This window comes from Papaver somniferum, chromosome 7 (assembly GCF_003573695.1).
Source record: "Papaver somniferum cultivar HN1 chromosome 7, ASM357369v1, whole genome shotgun sequence".
NCBI classification, from domain to species: Eukaryota; Viridiplantae; Streptophyta; class Magnoliopsida; order Ranunculales; family Papaveraceae; genus Papaver; species Papaver somniferum.
Window position 1 is genome coordinate 37,409,177 of NC_039364.1, and position 24,796 is coordinate 37,433,972.

General features: G+C 36.5%; 3 protein-coding genes across 3 annotated transcripts; all 3 read left to right on the top strand.

The window, feature by feature from the left end:
* The first annotated feature begins 8,134 nt into the window (after positions 1-8,134).
* LOC113297002 (50S ribosomal protein L1-like) lies at positions 8,135-13,526 on the top strand. The gene is made up of 10 exons (XM_026545376.1): positions 8,135-8,953; positions 9,687-9,764; positions 10,768-10,809; positions 10,911-11,016; positions 11,552-11,616; positions 11,700-11,744; positions 11,864-11,971; positions 12,054-12,141; positions 12,292-12,338; positions 13,127-13,526. The coding sequence occupies exons 1-10, from the start codon at positions 8,231-8,233 to the stop codon at positions 13,202-13,204; spliced, it is 1,380 nt and encodes a 459-aa protein (XP_026401161.1). The 5' UTR covers positions 8,135-8,230; the 3' UTR covers positions 13,205-13,526.
* A 988-nt stretch (positions 13,527-14,514) lies between these two features.
* Positions 14,515-17,391, top strand: LOC113297003 (probable serine/threonine-protein kinase PBL7). Its single transcript, XM_026545377.1, has 6 exons — positions 14,515-14,915; positions 14,999-15,228; positions 15,330-15,465; positions 16,058-16,316; positions 16,488-16,620; positions 16,797-17,391. Exons 1-6 carry the CDS (start codon positions 14,765-14,767, stop codon positions 17,082-17,084), a joined length of 1,197 nt encoding a protein of 398 aa, XP_026401162.1. The 5' UTR covers positions 14,515-14,764; the 3' UTR covers positions 17,085-17,391.
* Positions 17,392-18,658: 1,267 nt separating this feature from the next.
* LOC113297004 (shaggy-related protein kinase eta-like) lies at positions 18,659-24,555 on the top strand. Its single transcript, XM_026545378.1, has 11 exons — positions 18,659-18,877; positions 19,694-19,786; positions 20,880-20,939; positions 21,053-21,325; positions 21,410-21,484; positions 21,575-21,631; positions 22,867-23,007; positions 23,106-23,156; positions 23,246-23,341; positions 23,818-23,901; positions 24,107-24,555. The coding sequence occupies exons 1-11, from the start codon at positions 18,728-18,730 to the stop codon at positions 24,218-24,220; spliced, it is 1,194 nt and encodes a 397-aa protein (XP_026401163.1). The 5' UTR covers positions 18,659-18,727; the 3' UTR covers positions 24,221-24,555.
* Positions 24,556-24,796: the final 241 nt, after the last annotated feature.

Below are 24,796 nucleotides of genomic sequence, written 5' to 3' on the forward strand. Positions count from 1 at the left end.
GTAGAAGACTGGCGACTGGCCAGAAAATGCTATTGCAAGTTAGGCAGTTCCTTAGTAGTTCTCTGCACACGCTTTGCCCTGCCTGGTATTTTGCTCCTTGCTGCAAGAAACTGACAGATTTTTACAAAATGGATTCAAGTGATTTTTCTATCCCTGGTTACACTAAACTGTGGGGTTTGACATCTGAAGCAGTGGAGACTTACTGTTGTATAACTTGTGTACTGGTGAAGAAAGTTAGTACTTCTCTCCATACTGCAACCGCCAGCTTTCCATTTACATTGCTTCTGGTATTTTCTTTGAGATGGAAGTTTGTAGCAGATAATGACGCTCAGCCTAATGATGTACTAGTGCGACGTCCTGGTCAGGCTAGAAAATTTCATATGACTACGTCCAGTTCTCAAGTTACTGCAATTTATATTTGCTCAATGCCAAGATCCGTTGAGTTTCTCGAACTATTGCAGGTTAGACTATGGCTTATAGTCAGGGATTGTGTTGGTACTCAACTTCCGGGTGCTAGGTTAACTTTGGGGCATCTTCTTAGCTCCGTGAACAGGATTGAGTGTGCAACTCGCAGTTTTATTAGTACTCACATAATTCATAGAGGTAATGCAAATTGCAGAGAAGAAAAACCATCGGAAACTCTATTCTCCATGCGATCAGCTGCTATGTTAAACAAAATCCCTCGACAGCAACAACCTTGTTTTTATGGCACCACCTCTGGTTCAATGGACATTGGATTGCTGGGCTTGAAGTCCACCTACAGAAGAACCTCACAAGGGTGGTCACTGCAAATTATGGCTGCTGATCTTCTCCTTATAGTGGAAGGGAACTATCTTGATGTACCCGCTATGATGATGAGAGGGTGTCGCAACTCAGTTCTCATCCTTGAGGACAAGGATGTTTGAAGGGGAAGAGAATGTCATGTACCCGCTATGAGGATGAGAGGGTGTCCCATATCTTGTACAGTGTTAGTGTTAGTATTTAGTTGGTATCTTTTATCTTTTTAGTAGTTGATTTTATCAATTGTAATGTGTGGTTTAGATGTACACACGTGGGCTAGCTAGGATCGTTGGATCTAAATGGGGAAGAACCTAGCTATAAAGAGTCAGATTCTGTATTCAAACTCTTAATCAGATTTTAATCAAAAACCAATTGTTTACTCGATTTGTAGGCTGTTCGCAAGAGCAGAGAAACTTGATTCTCTGAATCAAGTATTTATCCTGTCACTGTCACTGTACCTCCAGGTACATGACACTGAGTCATTATAATCTTCAAGAAAAAGTTCTTCTGAAGGGTTATAAAGAGACTCTTCTTGAAGAGTATCAGATTCTTCTGAGGTATAATTCATTAAATACTCATGAATGAGTTGATTTCCTTTAGAATTATTATTTTTCCTTGAGTTGTCCAGTTCTTTGAGGAACTCATAAACCTCATCTTGAACTCTACTAGAGTCTTCGAGGATCTTGAGTGTTTTAGACAGTGACTCATCTTCCTTTTGTTCATATATCTTAATCTCATCCTTTAAGTTAGAGAGTTGTTTTTCCATTTCCGCAAATTCAGATAATTTTCTGTCAATTTTGCTAGAAGAATCTTCAGTGAGATTAAGGTATAAGCGACATTCGTCGAATGTCCAAAATTCTTTGGATTGAAGTGATTCAATAATTTCAGCGTTTGACATTTCTTCAAACAATTTTGAGTTATCTGATCTTGCCATCACGTTAACTGAATCGACCATTATATTCAATTCTTATAGGTTGGATCGCACCAAACACAGATTGTTAGATCTTTTCGTGTTTGCCTGCTCGGATACCAATCGAAAAGGCGAGGGTACCCAAATATACCCCAAGCTAAAACTTTTCCTACCTATAAGTCCTTTCTCCGAAAGTGATTGTCTATGGACTGAGTCGAGACAACACAACTAATCGGTTCACACTTCGTGTGATCGTCTATGGATACGAGATCGAGACAATACAACAACGAAGTATGTTTACTTGATAAAAAGGTTCGGACTTAACCAAACACAATAGGATTGGTTATCAAGTAAATATGAATTAACGTTTGTGTAATTTACTTTAATTATAATAAAACAATTATAATGCGGAAATATAAAGTAAATGACACAGCAAGATTTTGTTAACGAGGAAACCGCAAATGCAGAAAAACCCCGGGACCTTGTCCAGAATTGAATACTCTCAGGATTAAGCCGCTACACAAAATTACACTAACTTCGTATAGTTGAGACCAAGCAACTAAACCTATAGTTCACCTAGTTCCGTCTGTATTCCCACGCCTCCAACTTATGAATAAGTCACGTACTTGGAACAATTCCTTTGGTTTGTATTCCAAACAGTAAAGGAACAACAAATCTGTTTGGTATCAAGTCTATTCAACCAAGTGATGTGAGTCGGATAAAGTCTCTTCTGTTTATCTTAACATAAACTCCTTCGTCGGGTTCTTAGATCTATCTTATGTTCAACTACCGAAGTAATTGTTAAGATTTTTCAACCAATACTTTTAATCCCAAATAATTGTATTGATGCCGATCTACACAACTAATCAATCCAATCTACCATAAGGATAAACCGATTATAGTTGGATCCTCTTATACCGAAACAAGTATTGTGCACACCAAAGATTATGAACCCAAAATCAGAAATCTTAAATATCTTCTTTGTCTTCAAATCTTCTTAGATCTTCAATAAACACCTGCACACAACAACTTGAATCTCTTGTGATCAATCACGCACAAAACGGAGTCTGTTAACAATGGATTATCACAAGATCGTCTTTAAAACTAACAACAGTCTAAAGATACCTGTCGAAACTTCGATCTAGTTTGAGTGAATCTTATATCAGAAGAGAAGATTCTCAAGCATAAACAAACTAGGTGCAATCCAAGTTCAACCAACGTTATTTAATCATATTAATCGAAAACACAAGATAAATCGCAATTATCTAGTTTCCCACCAAAGGTACTCGTAGAGATTCTCAATCCCAAAGAAGACTTTAAACTGAGCGGCCGTAAGAGATTTCGCCTAATAAGGTTACTCTCCTCTCCGAATAGGCGGCTTCACCAGTAACAACACAACCGAGGAAGTTTGCTGTCACGAAGGATTAGTTTGCTAGAAATGCAAACTTCAAGTATTTATAGACAAGGAAGTTTGGACACCAAGGAATTTCCATAAACGAAAATATTCTCAAAGATATTCAATATATTCCAAATTCGGTTTCCATAATTCCTGGAAATGCTCTGTCCAAAAATAATGAACGAAAATCTCTTTGGAAAATCTCAACTAGTAAATGCACATTACTAATTCTCATTTTCCTAAAATAAAATTAACAACCTTAATTAGAAGATTCTTAACTTATTTATATTTCGATCCTGGGATTTTCTTCTTGTAGCTATTAAGGAATAACTTTGAACAATAAAAGATAAACATTACTGTACGTGTTCAAAGTATGCCGACATCCTTACTTTGCAAGTCCTCTTTCATACTTACAACCTTGAAACCGATTTGCCACACTTCCAAACAAGTTTAGAATTGGTTCATCTGACTTTCAAGAACTATGCGATTGATTAAGAAACACTCAATCACAAATCACGGGTTTAACGGTTCTACCAAAACAAGTTTCGGTTCTACTTTCATATGAGTATTGTGCACAGTCACACTAGCTTTCCAAAATTCGGTTGACTAGGTATTAGGATCGGTTCCCCACATATATATGGTATCTAACTTATATGTGTTTCACATGTCCATAGGATCGGTTCCCCTTTGCCTAAAAACGTGTTGCACATGTCCATAGGATCGGTTCCCCTTTCTGCTACAAACTTGTCGCACCTCATACAAGGATCGATTCCCCTTCGTGACGTGTTCCACCTCTTCATAGGATCGGTTCCCCTTTACTCAGATTCGATTCAACAAATCACAAACTCGATCATACCATCTCAGGTGATTACTTAAGATCGGTTTCACTAATAAAAGTCATACCAATACATAAGTGAGGCCTTTGTGAATAGTTTTACCAAGAACACAAACAAGTCATGAGCGGTTATACTAAATCACACATATTGGATATTCACAAGATATGAAATGAATAACAATCCCAATAACGCCTGGCGATTTCCTTTTCGATTCATAAACAAGTTTATGAACTTACTTCCTTAAAACATATGTAAAACATTGTTTCCTAGGATGAAATCTGAAAAAGTGGAGGTACAACAACCACACCCAATATTTCGCTTAGCAATCTGTATGGAAAAACTCCAATATACTTTCTAGGGAATCAACTAGACAGTCATACTCAATCTAGATAAAAGTATATCAAAGAGTTTATATCTCAATCTCTCAATTTGATCTTTACCCAAGCAAATAGAAATCTGCGAGTCTTTATCAAAGAGAGATAACTTGGATGGTACCAAAGACCAATATCCAAGTGTCAATCAATTTAAATCAACAACCAAAAGGTAGGATATTCTAATAGATTGAACAACGCACAACCTGTGATATTTTAATTATATAACAAAATATAATGCAAAAAAGAAATAGCACGGACACCAGAATTTTGTTAACGAGGAAACCGCAAATGCAGAAAAACCCCGGGACCTAGTCCATATTGAACACACACTGTATTAAGCCGCTAAAGACACTAGCTTACTCTGAATTAACTTCGGTCTGGACTGTAGTTGAACCCCAATCAATCTCATACTGATACAGGGTACAGTTATGTTCCTACGCCTCTGATCCCAGCAGGATGCTACGTACTTGATTCCCTTAGCTGATCTCACCCACAACTAAGAGTTGCTACGACCCAGAGTCGAAGACTTTAATAAATAAATCTGTATCACACAGAAAAGTCTATGGTAATAGATAAATCCGTCTCCCACGAATATACCTACGAGTTTTCTTCTGTCTTTTAATAAATCAAGGTGAACAAGAACCAATTGATAAACCAGACTTATATTCCCGAAGAACAACCTAGTATTATCAATCACCTCACAATAATCCTAATCGACGTAGCGAAAAAAGATATTGTGGAATCACAAACGATGAGACGAAGTGTTTGTGATTAATTTTCTATCTTGCCTATCGGAGATATAAATCTCGAGCCAATTATTACAATCGTACTCGTAACGATAGAAGATGCAAGATCAGATCACACAACTACAAGAAAAGTAGTATCGGTCTGGCTTCACAATCCCAATGAAGTCTTTAAGTCGTTAACCTGGTTTTAGAAGAAGAAACCAAATCTCACACGTAAGATGTGGGGATTAGGTTTCCCAAATGCTAGAGTTCTCCCTTATATAATCTTTCAAATCAGGGTTTGCAATCAATGTTAGCTAAAACATTCAATATTAGATGAAAACCTGATTAGATTCAAGCTAATATTTCTCAACTGTTGGATCGAAAACTTAGCTTGTTACACACAAATGAAATGTCCAATTTTGGGTTTACGAACCGTTCCCAAACATTAACATTTGTTGGTTCAACAATAGTTAACCAAATGGTTAGCCATATGATTACTTTCATATCCACCATATTCTTCTTCACCATAACTAGTTCAAATGACTCAAATGAACTAGTTAGAGAGTTGTTCAATTGCTTAGATCTTATGTAACTGCACAAGACACAATCGAAGAAAAAACGGTTTGATTCACTCGAATTGGTTCATGAACTTTATAGCTACGGTTTGCAAAAGCATTCCTTAGTTTATATAAACATGAGTTCAAGAACAACCGATTTTAGATATAACCTGCTCAAGTTCGCGGACTGGGTTCGCGGACTTAAGCTCACAGAAGGAGTTCACAAACTCCAGCAGAAATTCTCGGGTCGAGAACTTCCGCCAGTTCGCGGACTTGGTTCACGCCACATTCCGTTTCTCTTGATCAACAAAGTTCGCAAACTCTGGTTCAAGGAATAAGGACTTATACATATATGTGTTTCCACAACAATGCTTATATCCTACCAATGGTTATGTAATCTAAACTCTCATTTCAATCATTGAAACATTCTCAGAGGACGTTATATAGCCGTTATTCACAGACCATTTTTCGTCAGAGCAATTTCCAAAGTGATTGAAACATAACATGACATTCGTCACTAGGTAAAGATGAATTTGGCTAAAGCAAAAGCTTACCGATACATATTTCGAGAAATAGATAGGCGGGTTAAACTCAGCTCGAAATAGCAAATGTGTATAATGAAAGTTTATACATCAGCACGACTTTTGTCTCAAGAGTTGGAGATAGAATAAATAGACTTTTGAGTGACAAATAAGTTCAAGTCTCCACATACCTTTTAGTCGATGAAGATCCACTAGTTCCTTGAGTAGTCCTTCGTCTTGTATGATGATTGCCATGGAGTCTTGAGCTCAACTACACTTTCTATCCTACTCCGAGATCTTTAGATATATAGGCTAGAAATCAAGACTTATAGTTTTGATCACTAACATTGACAAACATGCTTGAGATTGCAACGCATGCGAGTTCGACCGAGCAATGCTCTAACAATCTCCCCCTTTGTCAATTTTAGTAACAAAACTATTAATACATATGATATACAAAAAATAAATAAATTAACTTTTGTAGCTCCTATTCCACATGCCTAATCTTCAACATTACTCGAAATCTTCGTCACTTCCAAGTACTCCAGTGATCCCAAAGGTTGTAAGTTTAGCATCATCGTTGTTGAAAATCCGTAGCTATAACAACGAGAAAAGAATAGTTCTTTGATGTTTGTTTTAGTCCTGATTCAAAGGCAGTGATATCAACCTTCACATCAGGAAGGATACATTGGATAGTGCTCACTAGATGGCAGGCAATAAAGAAGAATCTGAACAGTATATCTTTTAGACATTCATACAGAGAAATAAATTTCTCAGCTGATAAATTGGCCAAAAAGGAAGCTTTACTGAGAAGGGGAGAGTGTACATACTATAATAATAAACATGTCTTCTTAGGTGCATTAGAAAGGGAAGATGGTTCTTACTTCAGATTTTAGCTTTGTGAATTTTTTTTCTCTGTTTTAATTTGGGTGAAACAGTCTGGGCCTGTCTAGACTGTTTTTTTATTTTTTGATGTTTCATTCCTATTGTCTGGGCTTGTCTAGACAAATAGTCCTCTTGTAAAACTTTGGTGTTGGGCTTTAATAATAAAATTCTTATGATTAAGGAAAAAAAAAACAACTTCTTACTTAAGTTCTTAATTACTTAAAAAATCAAACCATAAATATAAGTCTTCATTGTTAAGCTTAAACAATTACTAGTGTACTAACTACTAACCCAACTATAACGGGTTTTGCGGGCGGGTTCGGGCGGGTTTTATCTAATACCAACTACCAATCCAATTATAGCGGGTTTTTATATTCATAACCAACTACTAGGGCTGTCAATGGATAACCGAATATTCGATATCCGTCCGATCTATCCGAATCGTTAGGATATTATCCGAAATTTCGGATAACGGATATCGGATACGGATACCTTATCGGATATTCTTAATTTAACGAAACGGATACGGAAAAGGCATTATCCAATAGGATAATATCCGATATCCGTTAAAGAACGCATATGCAATTTTTTTAATATTTTTTTTTGAGTAATATATTTAGTTGTTAGCTTGGTAATGTGAAGAGTGGTAGAAATAAAAATATTATGGAAGAACAAAAACACAACTAGCTTTATTGGTAGTGAGAAAAGCTGAGAATTTTTCAATATTGATGGAGAAGATTTGAGTTTTGTTTAAATCTAATTTAATATAATAATTTTATAGTCAAATTTGTGCATTTGATCACGGTATTTGGTTTTGCTTAGTCGAATTTCCTTAAGGGTTCCTTTGATTGTTTTTGTAATTTATGAAATTAGAGAAAGACTAAAAAAGAACTTAAATTATTTTTATATAATGAATTACTATCGGATAACCGACATTGTTATCGAAACGGATAACGAAAATATTTTTGAATATCCGTCGATATTATCGGATATCGGATATGGTAGAGGCCATATCCGTTTCGATAGCTATCATTGACAGGCCTACCAACTACCAACTCGCTGCGGGCGGCTTCGGATTAAAAACTCATGAGTTTAGCGGGTACGGGCAGATTCGGGTAAGTTGGGCGGGTCTTGTGCAGCTCTACCTGTAATTTACAAAACCCCGAAGTCCCTCACTCTTCGGCTTCGAATCTATGAAGCTCTACTAGAACCCTGAACAATTTATTCTCCCGAAGGTCTCACCATGGCCTTAGAACTCATTTTTTCTCATACTCGTCGTCACTGCACTCGATATCCACCGTCTCATCTCGCTCTCCTTTTCTCCCGCTCATCTTCATCTTCACACCAGCAGTCTCTCACTGGAGATTTAGGGTTTTGTAAATCGCCATCTTCATTTCTAGGGTTTCATAGGTTTTCATCATCTTCTACAAATGAAGAATCAGATACAACTCCCTCAACTCCAACTAAGTCTGTACCAATTAAACCAGTTTCTTATGCTGTAAAACCTAAGGATCCATCTAAAAATCATGAAAATATTTCTAAGGCTCCAGAAATCAGAAGGGAGAGGGTGATCACAAGGACAGCTCCTGTGGATGGACCAATCAAACCAGTTTCTTATGATGTAAAACCATCTGCAGAGAGTGAAGCGATAGAGGGAACAAATGTAGAATCAAGGGATTGGACAAGAGAAGATATTCGATATGTTAAGGATGTTCAATCAGTGACACCTACTTCTTATCCAATAAAAGTAGCACCACTTCCAGAAGATAGGGCTTCTACTACAGGTGATGAGGAGAATCAGCAGTTGGATCAAGAGAGGAGAAAAATTGAAAATCTGAATCGAATACGTAGATCTTTAAATGTTCAAAAAGAGGAGATTCAAGTACCTTTTCCAACACTTATTAGAGCTGAAAAGAATAAGCCCAAGGTTGTTCTTGATCTTCAAGAAGCTATTAGAGAAGTCAAGGTCAGTGTAAAGCTTCTCCTTTTCTGCAAAATGTATATACTTTAGGTTTCCTTGTAAAATTGATTGGCTAAACTTTGATATCTCATGTTTCTGGGTAATTGGTTATAGTGTAGTGGTTATCTGTTCAAGTTTGTTATGGCAACGTAGATAACGTATTTGGTCTAATGCTGTAAATAATCGAATGAGGTTGTCATTTTTGTAGGAGTTCAATTAGAATTTGAAAAATGTAAACAACGTATTTGGTTTAGTGCTGCAAATGTTTGTTACAACTGACTACTAGGGATGGGATAGAATTTAAAAAATGTAATATTCGGGTGTCAAGTTGGTCATAGATGCATTAAATGGTAGTTGTAGGGAACTATCTCATAAACTTCATTGTGTATCTCTCCAGGTTTTGTTTCGATAACCTGGCAATGAATTGCATAACTTGAGCCTTGTAGTAGGATCAGTTTGTATTAGGTCCTTAACTGTGCTTTCTTGTGAAATATGTTTTGTTTCGATACACCAGATCATGAAGTACCTTTAAGATTTTTTTCCCTTGGAAATGCAAAATCAACAAATTATCTTTATTGATATTCCCCTTTTCTATCCCGGAGCTTAACTCGATACTATGAGTTTCAGTAACCTGTTGAAGAATCTAGTTATAGTCCTTGATTATTTTTCTCCAGTTTTTGATTGATCATAATAAGTTCAGCGTTTGTTAAATATATTTTCATTTCTAGTCGTTGTTCAGGCTAGTGCAAAGCGGAATTTTGTTGAAACTGTTGAAGCACATGTAAATTTGGGTGTTGATCCACGCCGCGGAGACCAGGTTCGTTTTCGCTTTTCACCAACTATTCATTATATGCCATCTGTATAAACCATACCTTCAAAAAAACGAAAAAAAATCTGTGTAAACCGTCAGTATATTTTTAGTTCTAGCCTCATCTACCAACAATAACAATAGTTTGACACAGTTGTTCCGCTTGGTATGATCTGCATATATACAAATTACGCGGAAAACTACTCTCGAATAATCTCTAGTCTGATTGTACAAGTGTATATATTTTCCAGAGGCACATGAGTTGGGTAAAAGGTGGGAGTTGTTGCAATATGAAGAGGCTGCATTCTTCCACACTTTATCTCTCTTAACTTATTTACTGTCAGCTGCAATTGGGTTATGTAATTCCACCTAGATGGGTGTTGGTAACCCGTGACCACGACCCCATGTAATTTGTTGTTATAAGCAATTAATGCCCACCAATTTTGCATTGGAAATGATAAAATGCAAAAAGAAAAAAAACCCGGTAAAACACATTGCAATATCAATTGTGTTCTATTTTGTCATTTCCAATGTAAAATTGGTGGTTATTAATTGCTCGCCATGGTTCATAACTTCGTATGTTAACAAAGCCTTTTAAGTTCTACCTAGGCAGTCATAAGCTAATCATGTTCAAATGGAACTAAGGACATGTTTACTATGAAACAGTTCCGCGTACAGTGTTTTTTGTATTTAGATCATATTTTGACACAGTGCTGCTATTGATTTGTGGAGTCCTATGTTTGCTATTATTCGATGATTTATTAGCATCTAATAATAATCCCCAGTCATCCTAAGTGCTCCCTCAATTAGCATGTTCTGAAATCCCTATGCAGTCTAGACTATCGATTGTCAATTTTTATTTTTTTTTGAATATTAAGCTAACTTAAGCATCACCGATAAAAGTTTAGAGGATGATGTCGTTAGTGGATCTGTCGATATATTTTAGCATTTCAATTGTTTGCTTCTTCAAAGCGTTCATTTACAGTTTAGTGTTATCTGATTCGTTTCACAGATGGTTCGTGGTGCTGTAACTCTTCCTCATGGAACCGGAAAGGTAGTATTTCTCTCACATTGGTACGCACATCTGGTGCTCAAATAGAATTTTAAGAACTGATGACACTCATAGTTACTAAATAAAACATTGTTGTATCTCAGACTGTCCGGGTAGCTGTTTTTGCCGAAGGGTCTGCTGCAGATGAAGCAAAGGAAGCAGGAGCAGATGTTGTTGGAGGAGATGAACTTATTGAGGAAATTCGGAGAGGTATAAGACACTGCAACACATTTTGATTGCTTATGTGTTTTACATGGCTTATACTATCCTCACAAATAGCCCACGATCTTTTATCGTAATTTTAGAGTCCAATAAATAAGCATATCATGACTTGGTATGGAAATGGGATTCTCAAATGGCTAGAGATAATAGTCATGATCTCATGATTACTACCTATTACTAAGTAAATGTATCTTTCAGCTCATCACGTTACTACATTAGGCCTCAGATGCTGGGTAAACGTGTTTTACTGAAAACTCTAAGTTCTGAATATCCTGTTTTTGTCTCTCGACTTCTTCGGGTTTTCCTTTCTGAAGTTGTGTCTTCAAGCAAAGTATGATTTATGGACTATGTGTTTGCTTTGCTTAGAAGGTTAATTCATTCAGACAGAAGATATATTATGCCTCATTCTCCTCCTGTTTAACAGCACTTATTATCCCTTTCAAATGTCCTGGAAATCTGGTCTTGTGTGACTGAATGTTAACCTGTGATTTTGCTTTGGGATCATGATCCTGAAATTCTGCAGGAGGTGGTAAGCTCAACTTTGACAAGTGTATAGCAACTCCCATTTTTATGCCTCGTCTCGGAAAGGTTTGGCACTTGGACTCCACATAAAACCCATGTTTGCTAAATAATTATGCTTTCGTATTAAAATTTATGGTTATTCTAATCAGATAGCAAGAATTCTGGGGCCGCGTGGTCTGATGCCAAACCCCAAGGTATGTCTGTACTGTTTCTCTTATTAACTATCGTCAGTCATATGGGTAGCTCATAATATCCTATATTTAACAGTTTCAGTTGTGCTGTCTGATTTACTTGTTTTACTCAATATTTATAGCTAGGTTCCGTGACAAGTGATGTCTCTGCAGCAGTGAAAGATGCTAAACGTGGTCGAGTTGATTTTAAACTTGACAAAACTGCTATTGTTCATGCAGGTCTTGGAAAGGTTAGATATTCTGTTTTCAGCAAACTGTTTGAAGTTGAGTTCTGCAATTTTTAAACACTTCTGATATCAAAATCATTTACAGGTGACACTGTCTGAGGAGTCTCTCCGCGAAAATATTGGTGCTTTTGTAAATGCCCTTTTGGTGGCAAAGCCTGTGGGTCTGAAAAAGAGTGAGTTGCCGCCATACTTGTATTCAGTATTTTATTTCAAGTAGCAATCAAAATTTATTCTAACTACCTCAAGGTTAGGTTATAAGTCACCGTATGCTCAAATGAATAGTTTTGGTACCTTATTAACTTAACTTGCCTAATTTTGTGCAGCATCCAAGTATGTTGGGTATGTGAAGGGCTTCACACTGTGCAGCACGGTAAGCTTGCAATCCTTATAATAAATAGCTAGCTAAGCTTTCTGGTTATTATGATATATTTTATATGCTAAGCTGCCTATACTACGGTCCCCATCAAATCCTCCAGCACTATCCGAACAGTGTGAGGGTATCATAGTATGTTGTGGAGGTGTTGAAGTTAACATTTATTTTGTTATCCTCTTGAGATCCAGCTCCTGTTTATTGCCATACCTGCTAATTAAATATTTCGTAGACACCTAAAGAAACTCGTGTAGTTATTCATATGTTTAAGTACTTCTTGACATCATAAATTGCTGAGAAGTTATAGGTTGTATGCCTCGGTGTAGAACAGTTGCTACATGAACTAAAGCTACCTTGTGTAGATAGATCATGGAAAGGATATGATTTTTCATCATAATTAATAACTCAATAGTCTCTGCCTTTCAAGAGTTGCCGGAAGCTTGAAAATTGAGTTCTGACGTGCCTTGACCTTCTATTGAAGCGATTATCCGCACAGTACAATGTCCTGACCTATTAACATCTCTTCAGAAACCTTCAGTTACTTCCACCCCCTATTCACAGAATGCTTTCTGATTTGTGCTGCTGTAATCATTCCATATAGCTTGATAGGTCTTAGAGACTTGACAAAGAACTCGGTGTAGGAGGATTTGAAAAAAAATGGCTGCACCAGTTCTACAAAATTGTTTAGTAGAATACTGTCCTTTATCCTGTTCCAACTTTTTAAACTATGTACTCCTGTGTGAGTTGCTTACTATGTTGGCAATTTATTTTTGGTGTTTCAAATGCAGATGGGTCCTGGATTTCCAGTTTCCATACAATCACTATCATTGGCAGCAGATAATTATAACAAATTAAAACTTAAGTGAAAATGGCTGCATTGGCTTAGCTCAAAGTTGTTCTCATCTGTATGAAGATTTCTCATGATGCAGAATCAAGGATTGATAAAGCTACTCTTGTAAAATTTCACAAAAAAAAGTTTTGGTTCCAAAATGGAAGAATAAAAGTTGTACGATTCTCTTTTGTTTCTTTTAGTACATTTTTCTTTTACTTGTTTTTTTCTTTGTATTCTTATAGTTGCACATCTTAGCGGGAATTTTCTAGTGGTTTGATAGCCTTCTTGTTTTCCATTATTAAGGAAAATGGTTAATTATATAGTCACCAAGGGGATAATCTTTGGTGTTGATTTTACTGTATCGTTTAGCCAAGTTTTGTTGGTTGTTGCTTACTTCATTTTGGTGGTGTTAAGGTGGGCTTCATTTTTCCTTTACCCACATGATGATATCAAACTATGGGAATCATTCATTTTGTTTGTTTTTGGTTATAGCGGAGAGGCTATGAATCATTCATTTTGTTTATTGCTGTTCATGTAAAGAATTTGAGGTCATGTAACAAGAAAATAAAATTCTTTTCAGAATAGAGGATGTGATCTTTACCAACAGAAAATGGTCATTTCAGGCTCTGACGAATTTTATAAGACTTCAATCCCTCGTTACCTGACCCTTCACACTTTTTGGTGTGAACTGTTTACTGTTACGAGAGAAGACAAGTCTTTGTAATCTTGTTGACCTTCTTTCACAAAAGATGGACTTTGTGGCTCTCCTCGGGTTCCCAATCCCATTACATCAAAAGACCATCATAAGGAGTCCTTTTTGGAGTCAGAGACTGAGAAGCACATAGAAAGTGAGTTAAAATAGTGGGACCATGATGTAAAACAGTTCCACCATGTTTGTTTACTCCTGACTCATCTGAGTCGTTCGGATCTGAATCATCTGGATCTGAGTGAAATCACCTGACTCATCTGGATCTGAGTCGATATGTTTGTTTTGAGTCAGATCTGACTCATCTGACTCGGAAATAAGTGAGTCAGTGGTTTGGTCTCATGAGTCAGGGGTATTTTGTTACCTGACTCAAATGAGTCCGAGTCAGGAGTTATGTCTGAATCAGAGGTCGAGTCAGATCTGACTCAAAATGGAAAACAAACGGTCTGACTGCTGACTCGGTCCGAGTCAGGAGTCGACTCAGATTCAGACGCCGAGTCAGCTGCAAACAAACAAGGTCTTTGCAGTCTGCCTAGAGAATCTCCCTAATCGTAATCCAAAAAACCGACACCATTTCCTGCATCGTATCCATTTTTATTGTCTTTCTTTTGTCTTTCTCTTCCCCTCTTTCCATTACCTCCATTCGTCTGTGTCCAGTCAATTTATACGAAAACGTGTAGACCAACTCCGTATAACTATTTTAGTATTTATTTCCATAAAGTACAGTGAGAGAGAGCTTGTATGTTTGTTCAGTCCAGTGAGTGCTCACTCTTCAAAAATGTGAGAATATTTGACACTGTATAGTAACAGTAGTTTAAAGTTCAAACAGCAACAATCTAGGGTTAGGGTTTTTTCTGGGTCTCTGCAATCTTCCTCATCAACCAAGAAATGGAAGAAGGAGATGAGAGAAGAAAAGAAGCTATTGTTTTAGTGGTCATAGTTGTTTTAGCTTGTTTAGCTTTAGTCTCATTACTTGTTGCTTTTAGTTATTATTGCTACATTACAAACAAACTCTCTAAGCGTTTAAAGAACTCTAAAAGTAAGTTACTTTTAAACTCTCTTTTAATTCCATTTTCTTTTAATTTTTTATAATTTTTTTTTGATGGAATGTTGTGTGATCAGGGAGTGATAACAGTGGAATTTCAAAGATACAAGTGACAACTGAAAGAGGAATTCATGTGTTTAGTTTCAAACAACTTCATTCAGCTACTGGTGGTTTTGGTAAATCTTATGTAGTTGGTCATGGTGGATTTGGGTCTGTTTATAGAGGGGTTTTACCTGATGGGAGAAAAATTGCTGTCAAATTAATGGATAGAGCTGGAAAACAAGGAGAAGATGAGTTCCAAATGGAGGTTAATTTTTTCATTTGTAACCCTCATTTGATTCAATTTCATTATATTATTATACTTTCAGTTGGGGGACTGATTAGATTTGGTTTATTTGTATGGTATAGGTGGAATTGCTTACTCGGCTTCGTTCTCCATATTTGCTTGCTTTGTTGGGTTACTGTTCTGATCATGATCGCAAATTATTAGTTTATGAGTTTATGGCAAATGGTGGTCTACAAGAACATCTTTATCCACCCAGAGGTTAGTCTTATTCGATTATTATATTTTGCTTTTCATGTCTTCTTTCATAATAATTGTCTTTCTTCTTTTTGAATGTCTTTTTAGTTCTTTACATTATTGATCACAAAATTTGTATTGATTACTAAAAGTGTTGTAATTTATGTTTGTTGAATGATAATGAGAATTCGAACTTGACCCACTACACTCATCAAAACTGTACGAATAATCGACTTTTTAAGAATAAGACCTAGATCAGTTCAAGAAGTACTACTGTTTGTGAAATTCGTAACCGGTTGTATACTTAAAAGCATGAAATGAGCTGTCTTTAAGACATATACACATGCCGGATATGCTGCTAGTGCTGTGCTCCTGCTATCATGTATATATTTTTAAATAGTGCATAATTATTCAGGCCAACCAATTTTTATTTGAGCACTTATATTCCGATGCACATGTTTCATGTTTGGCATGATTCTTTCATAAACATTACGCTAGTGTGTTACACAAATTCTAGCTTCACAGCATCTAACTCGTCTTATTCCCCTCTCTAGAAGTATAATAAGCTGCCAAATATAGTATATAGTGAGTTTACTGGTCTTTATTTGAGGCGCAGGTTCTAAAGGTGGTGCTTCTAAGTTGGACTGGGAGACCCGATTGAGAATAGCCCTGGAAGCTGCAAAAGGTCTGGAATATCTACATGAACATGTCAGCCCCCCTGTCATTCACAGAGATTTTAAAAGCAGTAACATTCTTTTGGATCGGAATTTCCATGCTAAGGTTTCTGATTTTGGCTTGGCAAAGATTGGATCAGACCAGGCTGGAGGTCATGTTTCCACGAGAGTATTAGGCACACAGGGATACGTCGCCCCCGAGTAAGAAACAACAGCCTATTATATGATTTTATATCTAACAGCATTGCCTCTCTTCATTAGTGTTTGAATGTTTATATCCTTCGCTGCTCAGTTGAACAAAGATGGAAAGAAAAGTATTATCTGTGAACACATTTTCGCTACTTAATAGAACGAAGTCCTGCATCTGTGCAGGTATGCGTTGACAGGTCATCTGACAACCAAATCAGATGTTTACAGTTATGGTGTTGTTCTTTTGGAGTTGCTTACAGGGAGGACTCCAGTTGACTCGCAAAGACCTTCTGGGGAAGGTGTGCTTGTATCTTGGGTATGTTCTTTTTATATCTTCCCTTAGGATAACTGAACTGCATTTTTGAAAAAAGATGTCAAACCTGTCCTTAAATTTGTATGGAAATTGAATTTCTTCATTTACGGAGTCCCTATGTTCTCTCCAAATGGTTGTTTCAATTACTAATGCTCTTTTCTCTTTGAATGTGCCAAAAGGCTTTACCTAGGCTAACAGATAGAGAGAAGGTTGCCGAGATCATGGATCCATCACTGGAAGGTCAGTACTCGTTGAAGGAGGTTGTTCAAGTAGCTGCAATTGCGGCAATGTGCGTGCAATCAGAGTCAGATTACAGACCGTTAATGGCTGATGTTGTGCAGTCACTGGTTCCTCTGCTGAAGCGTCACAGACCCTCTTCAACAGGAGGCTCAAGCGTTCACTCCACTAAATCTCCATTATCTCCCATATCTCTCGACAACGATAAATCTCCCCATGGCTTACCATAGTCTAACTGTTGGAAGTTGGAGCTTCCCCTTTTTAGTTTTCTAGAGACGTTGTACACCGAGTTGTCTTTCTGAGATTTAGTTTAGAAAACTGTGCTAATAGTTGATTAGGTAAACTAGTTTTGCCCCTAGAATAGAGGTGCATGCATGGTCTCTTCATGTGAATGATCCATATGAGAATTGAGAACCCTGAAAAGTTATAACATCTGAGAATCTAGTTCTGTTCTTGTAAATGTAACTTTTTTTGAAATTTGATATCACTTGCAAATTTTACTTTTTGGATCTGAGAAATGATCAGAAATCTTTCTTAGATTTGTGAAATTATGGGGATATGCATTAACCAAAAGATATCAATCTATCTATCTGGTGACAATAAATGAGTGGAATTGTGTATCTTGGCTCCTTTTTACCAAAATTTTGGTCTTGTTTTCTTTCAAACCTTGTGTGGTCCATTCCCTCCTGTCAGTCAGTCTGGCTCAAGCTGAATAAGGAAACACTATGGGTGGTGAGTCAAGTCAATCTTCCTCATCAAGATAGAAATAAATCCTTAGTGGTTGGTAGTGGAGTCAGTCTTGTTCAGCTGGAAATATATATATACCCAATATATTTAATATCGGATATCGGTCCATCTCGGTCGGGACCGATACACTGGTACTATTTTATATCGGGGATATTATCGTTGAAATATCGGTTCTAGATTTAGAGACTATAATTTTATATTAAACATTTCTCCACACATTTTCCGATAAGATATAATAGATAACACCAATTTTATCAAAAAAACAAAAGAGTAACTTTAATAGACTTGCTTCGAGAGCTACATGCACCTCTAATACCACCTGGAAGACTTTCTTCGCCAAAATTACCCTTAAACTTTATAGAAAACGACCAATACCGTCTCATATCAGGAAATGTAGGAAAATTTCGTATCGACCGATACGGCCGATATTATCGGGCGAATATCGTATCCCCGATATCTTTCTTATCGTATCGTTCTGGGCCGATATCCGAAATATCCCCGATATATCGGCCGATACGGCGGATATTGACTACATTGTATATACCCTTATAATGGGCCGACTGATGTTCCTTGTTGCTCTTGCGAGTCTTGCCTAGTATTCAACTCTGATTCAAGTTTTTGCCTTAAACTCGTCATCCGTTCTGAGTTAACCCACTAGGTTGAGTGCCTGTGTTACTGAAGTCCGAGTCCGGAGAGTCCAAGGCTTGGATTCCGTACTTTGTATCCGAAACAAAGGAAACCACAACGAAAATCTAGGGTACCCCACAAGGGATACAAACAGTTAGAAGTCGCTTCCAAACCTAAAAACCCAAAAATACCCCCGCAAGAATAAATAAATCACGAACAATACCACTTGAACTAGAAAAATACGTAACCATGTGATTCAAAGCTGCTATTTTGTCGTGTAGCTAGACCATGGAAGGTCAATTCTGTCATTAAAAATCAACACCACTTTGAAGCCGAAGGTTATACTGGTAATAAGGTAGAAAATGAAGGAGAATTGATGTAATTATGTGAGCATTAAATTATTAATAATTGACACACTCTTTGTCGAGAGAAAAGAAAAAGTAGAGTAGTAGTAGTAGTAGTAGTAGTAATAGAAAGAAGAATAGAGAGCTGTATTCACATGGCTTTGTTGCAGTTGGGTCCTCCTTCTACTTCTACAAATAATAATAATAGTTTTAATCTAAAACCAGATAATACTAATAATAATCATCAACAACAACAACAACTTGTGAAAACTATTCCAACTACAGAAATGGGAGATCATGATAAGGTATTTTTGTTCTTCATTTGTTACATTTCTTTGATTTTCTTTACTGCTTTTTGTGTGATTCTTTTCATTTTGGTTTATACTTTTATTGAATCTATAATGCATTTTTGTTTTAATCTATTTGTGGAGTGATATTAGTGGATCTATGAATTTATTCTCATTTTCCATTTTTGGTTTTGCTTTTGAATGTACTGCATTTGGGTTGTTTCTTTTTCTAGGTTGAAGATCTAAGCTAGATTGGTTTAGTTTAAGCTATGATTTTCCTGTTTAGTGGTTTGGTATAGACTATGCTCATTTTATGATCTCATTGTTACTTCTTATTTTACTGGGTGATTTTTTAAGGAATTTGTTTGATGTTAGGGTTTGTTTGACTGTGTGCTTTGTTTTAACTCTATTCTTACTTTTCTTAGGTTTTGTTAGTGAATGAATCTTGAATCTTCCTTTCTTCTTCAGATTTTATGAACAATTTTATTTTTTATTTTGTTTTTGGCTATTTTGGACATTTATTGTTTCGAATTCTATTAGGTTGCTTGTTAGAGAAATTTCTTGTTTGGATCTACGTCTTTTAAAGTATATTTTCTTTCCTGTAAGAGTTAAGTCTTGTTAGAGTAGAGAATCTCCAATTTACTAGGTACGATTTTTAGTCACATCTTTTTACTCTTTGTGGTAGGGAGTTATTCTCTTGTATATACTAGCATATACATATATATGGTTCCTCATCTTTTAGTGCTTGTAGGTTTTATACTTGTTGTTACCATCTGCCTTCAAGATTGAGGATTAGAAAAATTGGTCTAATTTATTTTTTGATGTTTGGTGTAGGAAATTTCTGCTGCTGTAATTGAGGGAAATGATCCAGTCACTGGTCATATTATTTCAACCACAATCGGAGGCAAAAATGGTGAACCAAAGCAGGTAACATCTAGATCTTAAAAATTCAACCTTGCTGTTCCATCCGATTATATTGTTCTGTTAGCCAGTATCATCGCAGTTGGGAACTTGGTAGAGTACCTTAGGAGTATGCTCATCTACGAGGCATGTGGAATCTAATATGGAGGGCATTGTAATCTTTGGTTTTAAAGAAAATAATATGTGTAGGTATTATCAGGCAACACAATAAATGCTTTGCATTGCTTTTAGAGTTTTAGGTAAAATCTTAGTACAATTTTAGTCACACCGCGTGATGTATTCAAACTATGTAAGATTCCATATATAGTGATGTAGAAAACTGTAAGTATAGAAGTGAGCCTAAGTAGAATTGTTCTTCGGACGAGAGCAGTATGGGTGTAGCTGTGTAACATTCAGGTTTTCTTGTTTTCTTGTTTTTTTTTTCTTGTTTTTTTTTTTTACTTTTTTGTATCATGAAAACTATCTACTAATCTACCTTGAATGGCCAACTATAGGCACTACTTGAGTGATGGCGCCGATTAGGTTCTGAATAGTGGGAATTGCTATTTGGTATAGCTAGTGGTTTTCTAAGAGAGAATTTTGAGAACTTGGCCACTGGTATAGTTAATTTGAAAATAGTTTTCCAGTAATCGATTGCTATGACCCACTTGGAAAGATGAAAACGAACTTGACATGGGATTTATGGGGATGCAAAATAACGGGGTAATAATTAGAGCCTAATGAAGACGATAATTTATTGGTGGAAGAGAACAGGAGATTAGTTACTGTTATGGAATCAGTTGAGATCACTACCTTCTCTAATTGAATTCAGATGTCTGAAGTAGAAAGGGAATTCAGTAATAGTTAGTAATTGCTTAGTTGGTAGGTTACTATTGACATGGCATGGAAATGGAGGGGGTGACCATCATTGTTTCTGAATACAAGGCTTTGTTTTTTTCTTTAGGTTTTTTGACTGGAAAAAAATTTATGCAGTTTAGTTGTTTTTCTTATGGTCCATTATGCAGATCATCGACTTTTATTCCTGTAGACAGGCCTTTATTTTGCTTAAGGTTTTTTAAAGTAAACAATTTAAACAGTTGATGTATTTTTCTTATTGCAGACCATCAGTTACATGGCCGAACGTGTTGTGGGGACTGGATCATTTGGGATAGTTTTTCAGGTATATATATAGTAACTTAAGCCTAACAATGCATGTGTGATGTGTAAATTTTAATGAGGCTGTACATGGCGAATCCCTAAATTGTCCTTACCCTTATTTTCTGGAAACCTTAGGCGAAATGCTTGGAAACTGGAGAGCCTGTGGCTATAAAAAAGGTCTTGCAGGACAGGAGGTATAAAAATCGTGAGCTGCAGTTGATGCGCTCGATGGATCACCCAAACGTGGTTTCTTTAAAGCACTGTTTCTTTTCCACCACTAGTAGAAATGAGCTTTTCCTCAACTTGGTCATGGAATATGTCCCTGAAACTGTTTATCGAGTACTAAAGCACTACAGCAATGTGAACCAGAGGATGCCACTCATCTACGTGAAACTTTATATGTACCAGGTATATTGATTATCATTTTCTCTGGATTTCCTCTATCTTGATTTTATCATAGTATTTTAGCTAAGTACCTTTTTTTCTCTCCAGATTTTTATGGGGTTATCTTATATTCACACTGTTCCTGGAGTTTGTCATCGGGATGTGAAGCCTCAAAACATTTTGGTATGGGTTTTTTCTCTGAGTTTCATATTTGATCAGGATTAAAAAACAGTGATGACATCCTGTTGACACGAAGTGAGCAAATTTTTGTAGGTTGATCCGCTTACTCATCAGGTGAAGCTTTGCGACTTCGGAAGTGCGAAAATTCTGGTACGGCATCCGTCTTGATAGTGCTTTTATGGCCAGATCTGATGTGCATTATTACCTTTACCTTAGATGCCGAGAGCCTTTGACATGTCTTTTTCCTCTCTTTTTACAATTTACCTCAACTGAACATACCTTTATGGTTGGGATCTTTGCGTGTAAATGGCAAAGGTTATGAGCTTATGAAAGCTTTCCAAGAGTTGGTTTTAGTTGTAGGAGTTACGATAACTCAAAACTATATTGAGTGTGTCTAATACAAGAAGTCTGGTCATGACCATGAAAGACCAATATAGCTGTAAATCTAAAGTAAAATTATTACCAAGCTCAGAAACTTGTTTGTTAGATGATATGAACATACAATTGCTCTAGTTTGCTAAGAAAAGTATATTGGCAGCTCATTTCTGGTTGGAGGTAAAGAGACTTAATGGTAACAGTAACTGGTATGGGCTGGGACAGTAATGAGGTTTTTGGAGAGAAATTACTTCCTAGTTGGTCGTGAACCAAGTCCCTAAGAGCCTGTTTGGTATAGTTTTCAAAAACAGTTTTCTGTTTTTAAAAATAGAGAAAACAGAATACATGAGAAAACGCGTTTGGTAGGGACATTTTCAGAAAATGTTTTGTGTCTGTTTTGTGTTTTTGAAAACAAAAAAATGAAAACGACAAATTATTGTTTTCTGTGTTTTCTCTTTTTTCTTTTCTTTGTTCTTTTTTTCTTTTCAGAACAAAGTAAGAGATTGGGGGAATGACTGCAAGTGAGTCATGACTAATATCATTATCTCTTAGACGAATCTTTACATTTGATCTGATTCAGTTGATTTTCCTTGTTTTCAAAAATAGTTTACCAAACATTTTTTAGAAAATGAAAACAAGGAAAAAAGGGTATGTTTTTGAAACAGTGGAAAACTATTTTTGAAAACTGTTTTTGAAAACTGTACCAAACAGGCTCTAAGTCTTTCTACTTTCTAGGGTCCCTTTCACTGTCTGTAACTGGGCAATTGGAGTTATGTTCATTTTCAACCTCTTTGCTGTATCTAGATGGCTGCTGGAGAATGGACACTTATGTCATAGCTACACATTCAGCATGGTTACTTTTAATTCAGGACTTTAGAGTTCGTGTTCATAATTTTCAAGCACTATAATGTCTATCTTGCTTCAAATATTTTCTTAGTAATCTGCATACCATTAAGAGCTGTCTTATTGTTTTAGTCTGCCTGTTTCTAACCAAAATCAATTTTCATCAGGTCAAGGGTGAAGCAAACATATCTTACATATGCTCTCGTTACTACAGGGCCCCAGAACTCATATTTGGGGCTACAGAATACACAACATCGATAGATATCTGGTCAGGTGGTTGTGTACTTGCAGAACTTCTGCTGGGACAGGTTAGCTACTTAATTTCATTCTGGATATACACATTCCAGTAATATATTTTTCTCCGTTAGGATTAGACTCTAACTGGTTTAACTTTGTAATGTTGTAGCCATTATTTCCAGGAGAAAGTGCGGTTGACCAACTTGTTGAGATTATCAAGGTTTGCTTCTTATTCTGTTGAACTTGCGGTTTTTAGAATTTATGTTACTTTGAAAGTCGTAAGATCACTGATTGGGTACCTTCTTACAGATTCTTGGAACTCCAACACGTGAGGAAATTCGGTGTATGAATCCGAACTATACAGATTTTAGGTTTCCTCAGATAAAAGCTCACCCTTGGCATAAGGTATGTACTGACAAATTAGTTTTGAGTTCATAAGACCGAGTGTTCCAAGCCTGTTTGTACTTGATAACATTTGCCTTTTTTGAAAATTAATTAATGATCCTTGTGGATACTGATCAACGTTTTAAAAAAGTTTTTAAGATAAATGATGCAAAGGCTTGTCGAATAGTATGCTTAGCTTTCATTGGCTTTTGTGTTAGTAATTGGTCGTAGGGTTCTGAACTGTGATCAATGGTTTTAAAATGGTTTGTACTATTAATCTGTGTTGGTATATGTTGTCAGCCTTCTTATTCTTCTCTTGAAGAAACTTTATAACAGATAACAAACCAAAACATTTTCTTTTAATTTTAACTTTAAACACTGTTTCCATACATTGGTCTGATGTCAACTGGTCGTTCCCACTAATTAGGGATAGTCGTGCTATTTCCTTGTACAAATGCAAACATCTTAGATGCTGAAGTTTGTTTTCTTTGCTTCAGGTTTTCCACAAACGAATGCCCCCAGAAGCAATTGATCTCGTGTCACGACTGCTTCAGTATTCTCCAAGTCTTCGCTGCACTGCGGTTAGTATGCTGTCTCTGTTATGTCCGAAAGCATTTTTCCTATTTATTAGTCGTTCTTATGGCTTCTCAGAAATGAGGTCATTTCTCAAGTTCCTGGTTACAGTGATGCAGTTTCAAAGTTCAAGTGATTTTTTTTTAAATGCGATTTTACTATGTTAGTATTACTGGTTTATTATTGAGCTTACTTTGCTTACCGGATTTGCAGTTAGAAGCATGTTCCCATCCTTTCTTTGATGAGCTTCGGCAACCCAACGCTCGCCTGCCAAATGGACGTCCTTTACCCCCTCTATCCAACTTAAAACAGGAAGTGCGGACCTAGAGAGGGGCCACTGGAGGCTGTAGCCATGGATGGACCTATGTGAAGGCTATGCCGGGTTGTAACCCAGGGTAGAAATCAGGTCCAATTTTATTTGTAGTGTTAAATGTCTAAATGTATGGGCTTGTATTTTGTTCTCAGCCCTGGTATCAGGGTAGAAATCAGGTCCAATTTTATTTGTAGTGTTAAATGTCTAAATGTATGGGCTTGTATTTTGTTCTCAGCCCTGGTATCAAGGTAGAATTCTTTTTTCCAGCAAAGCCATACTGCATAACATAATTTCTCAACCCTTTGTATTTATAAAATTTAAAATTTTAAGGTCTATGATTGAAACTGCACCAATCAGTATCTAAATCCGGACTAATGAAACAAATGGATGCTCTCTTCGTCCCTTTTGACGACTTCCTCCCTTCATCCTAAAACGATTTTATCTTCGTTAGAGCATCTCCAATGGAATATGGGTCTCTAAAAATATTGAAGCCACCTAGGATTTTAGAAACTCTCAACAAAAAAAACCTCTCCAGTGGTGGTTGGATATTAAAAATTTAATTTGATGTGGAAATTTGAGTTTGGAAGAGA

Excerpts from the sequence above, each read along its gene's own strand:
- LOC113297002 (XM_026545376.1), top strand. The coding sequence starts at position 8,231 with ATGGCCTTAGAACTCATTTTTTCTCATACTCGTCGTCACTGCACTCGA. Across the intron at positions 11,017-11,551 it reads TATTGAGGAAATTCGGAGAG|GAGGTGGTAAGCTCAACTTT; the intron begins GTATAAGACACT and ends GAAATTCTGCAG. Across the intron at positions 11,972-12,053 it reads TTCATGCAGGTCTTGGAAAG|GTGACACTGTCTGAGGAGTC; the intron begins GTTAGATATTCT and ends AATCATTTACAG.
- LOC113297003 (XM_026545377.1), top strand. The coding sequence starts at position 14,765 with ATGGAAGAAGGAGATGAGAGAAGAAAAGAAGCTATTGTTTTAGTGGTC. Across the intron at positions 14,916-14,998 it reads GCGTTTAAAGAACTCTAAAA|GGAGTGATAACAGTGGAATT; the intron begins GTAAGTTACTTT and ends TTGTGTGATCAG. Across the intron at positions 16,621-16,796 it reads AAGGTGTGCTTGTATCTTGG|GCTTTACCTAGGCTAACAGA; the intron begins GTATGTTCTTTT and ends ATGTGCCAAAAG.
- LOC113297004 (XM_026545378.1), top strand. The coding sequence starts at position 18,728 with ATGGCTTTGTTGCAGTTGGGTCCTCCTTCTACTTCTACAAATAATAAT. Across the intron at positions 20,940-21,052 it reads CATTTGGGATAGTTTTTCAG|GCGAAATGCTTGGAAACTGG; the intron begins GTATATATATAG and ends TGGAAACCTTAG. Across the intron at positions 23,902-24,106 it reads CAAGTCTTCGCTGCACTGCG|TTAGAAGCATGTTCCCATCC; the intron begins GTTAGTATGCTG and ends CCGGATTTGCAG.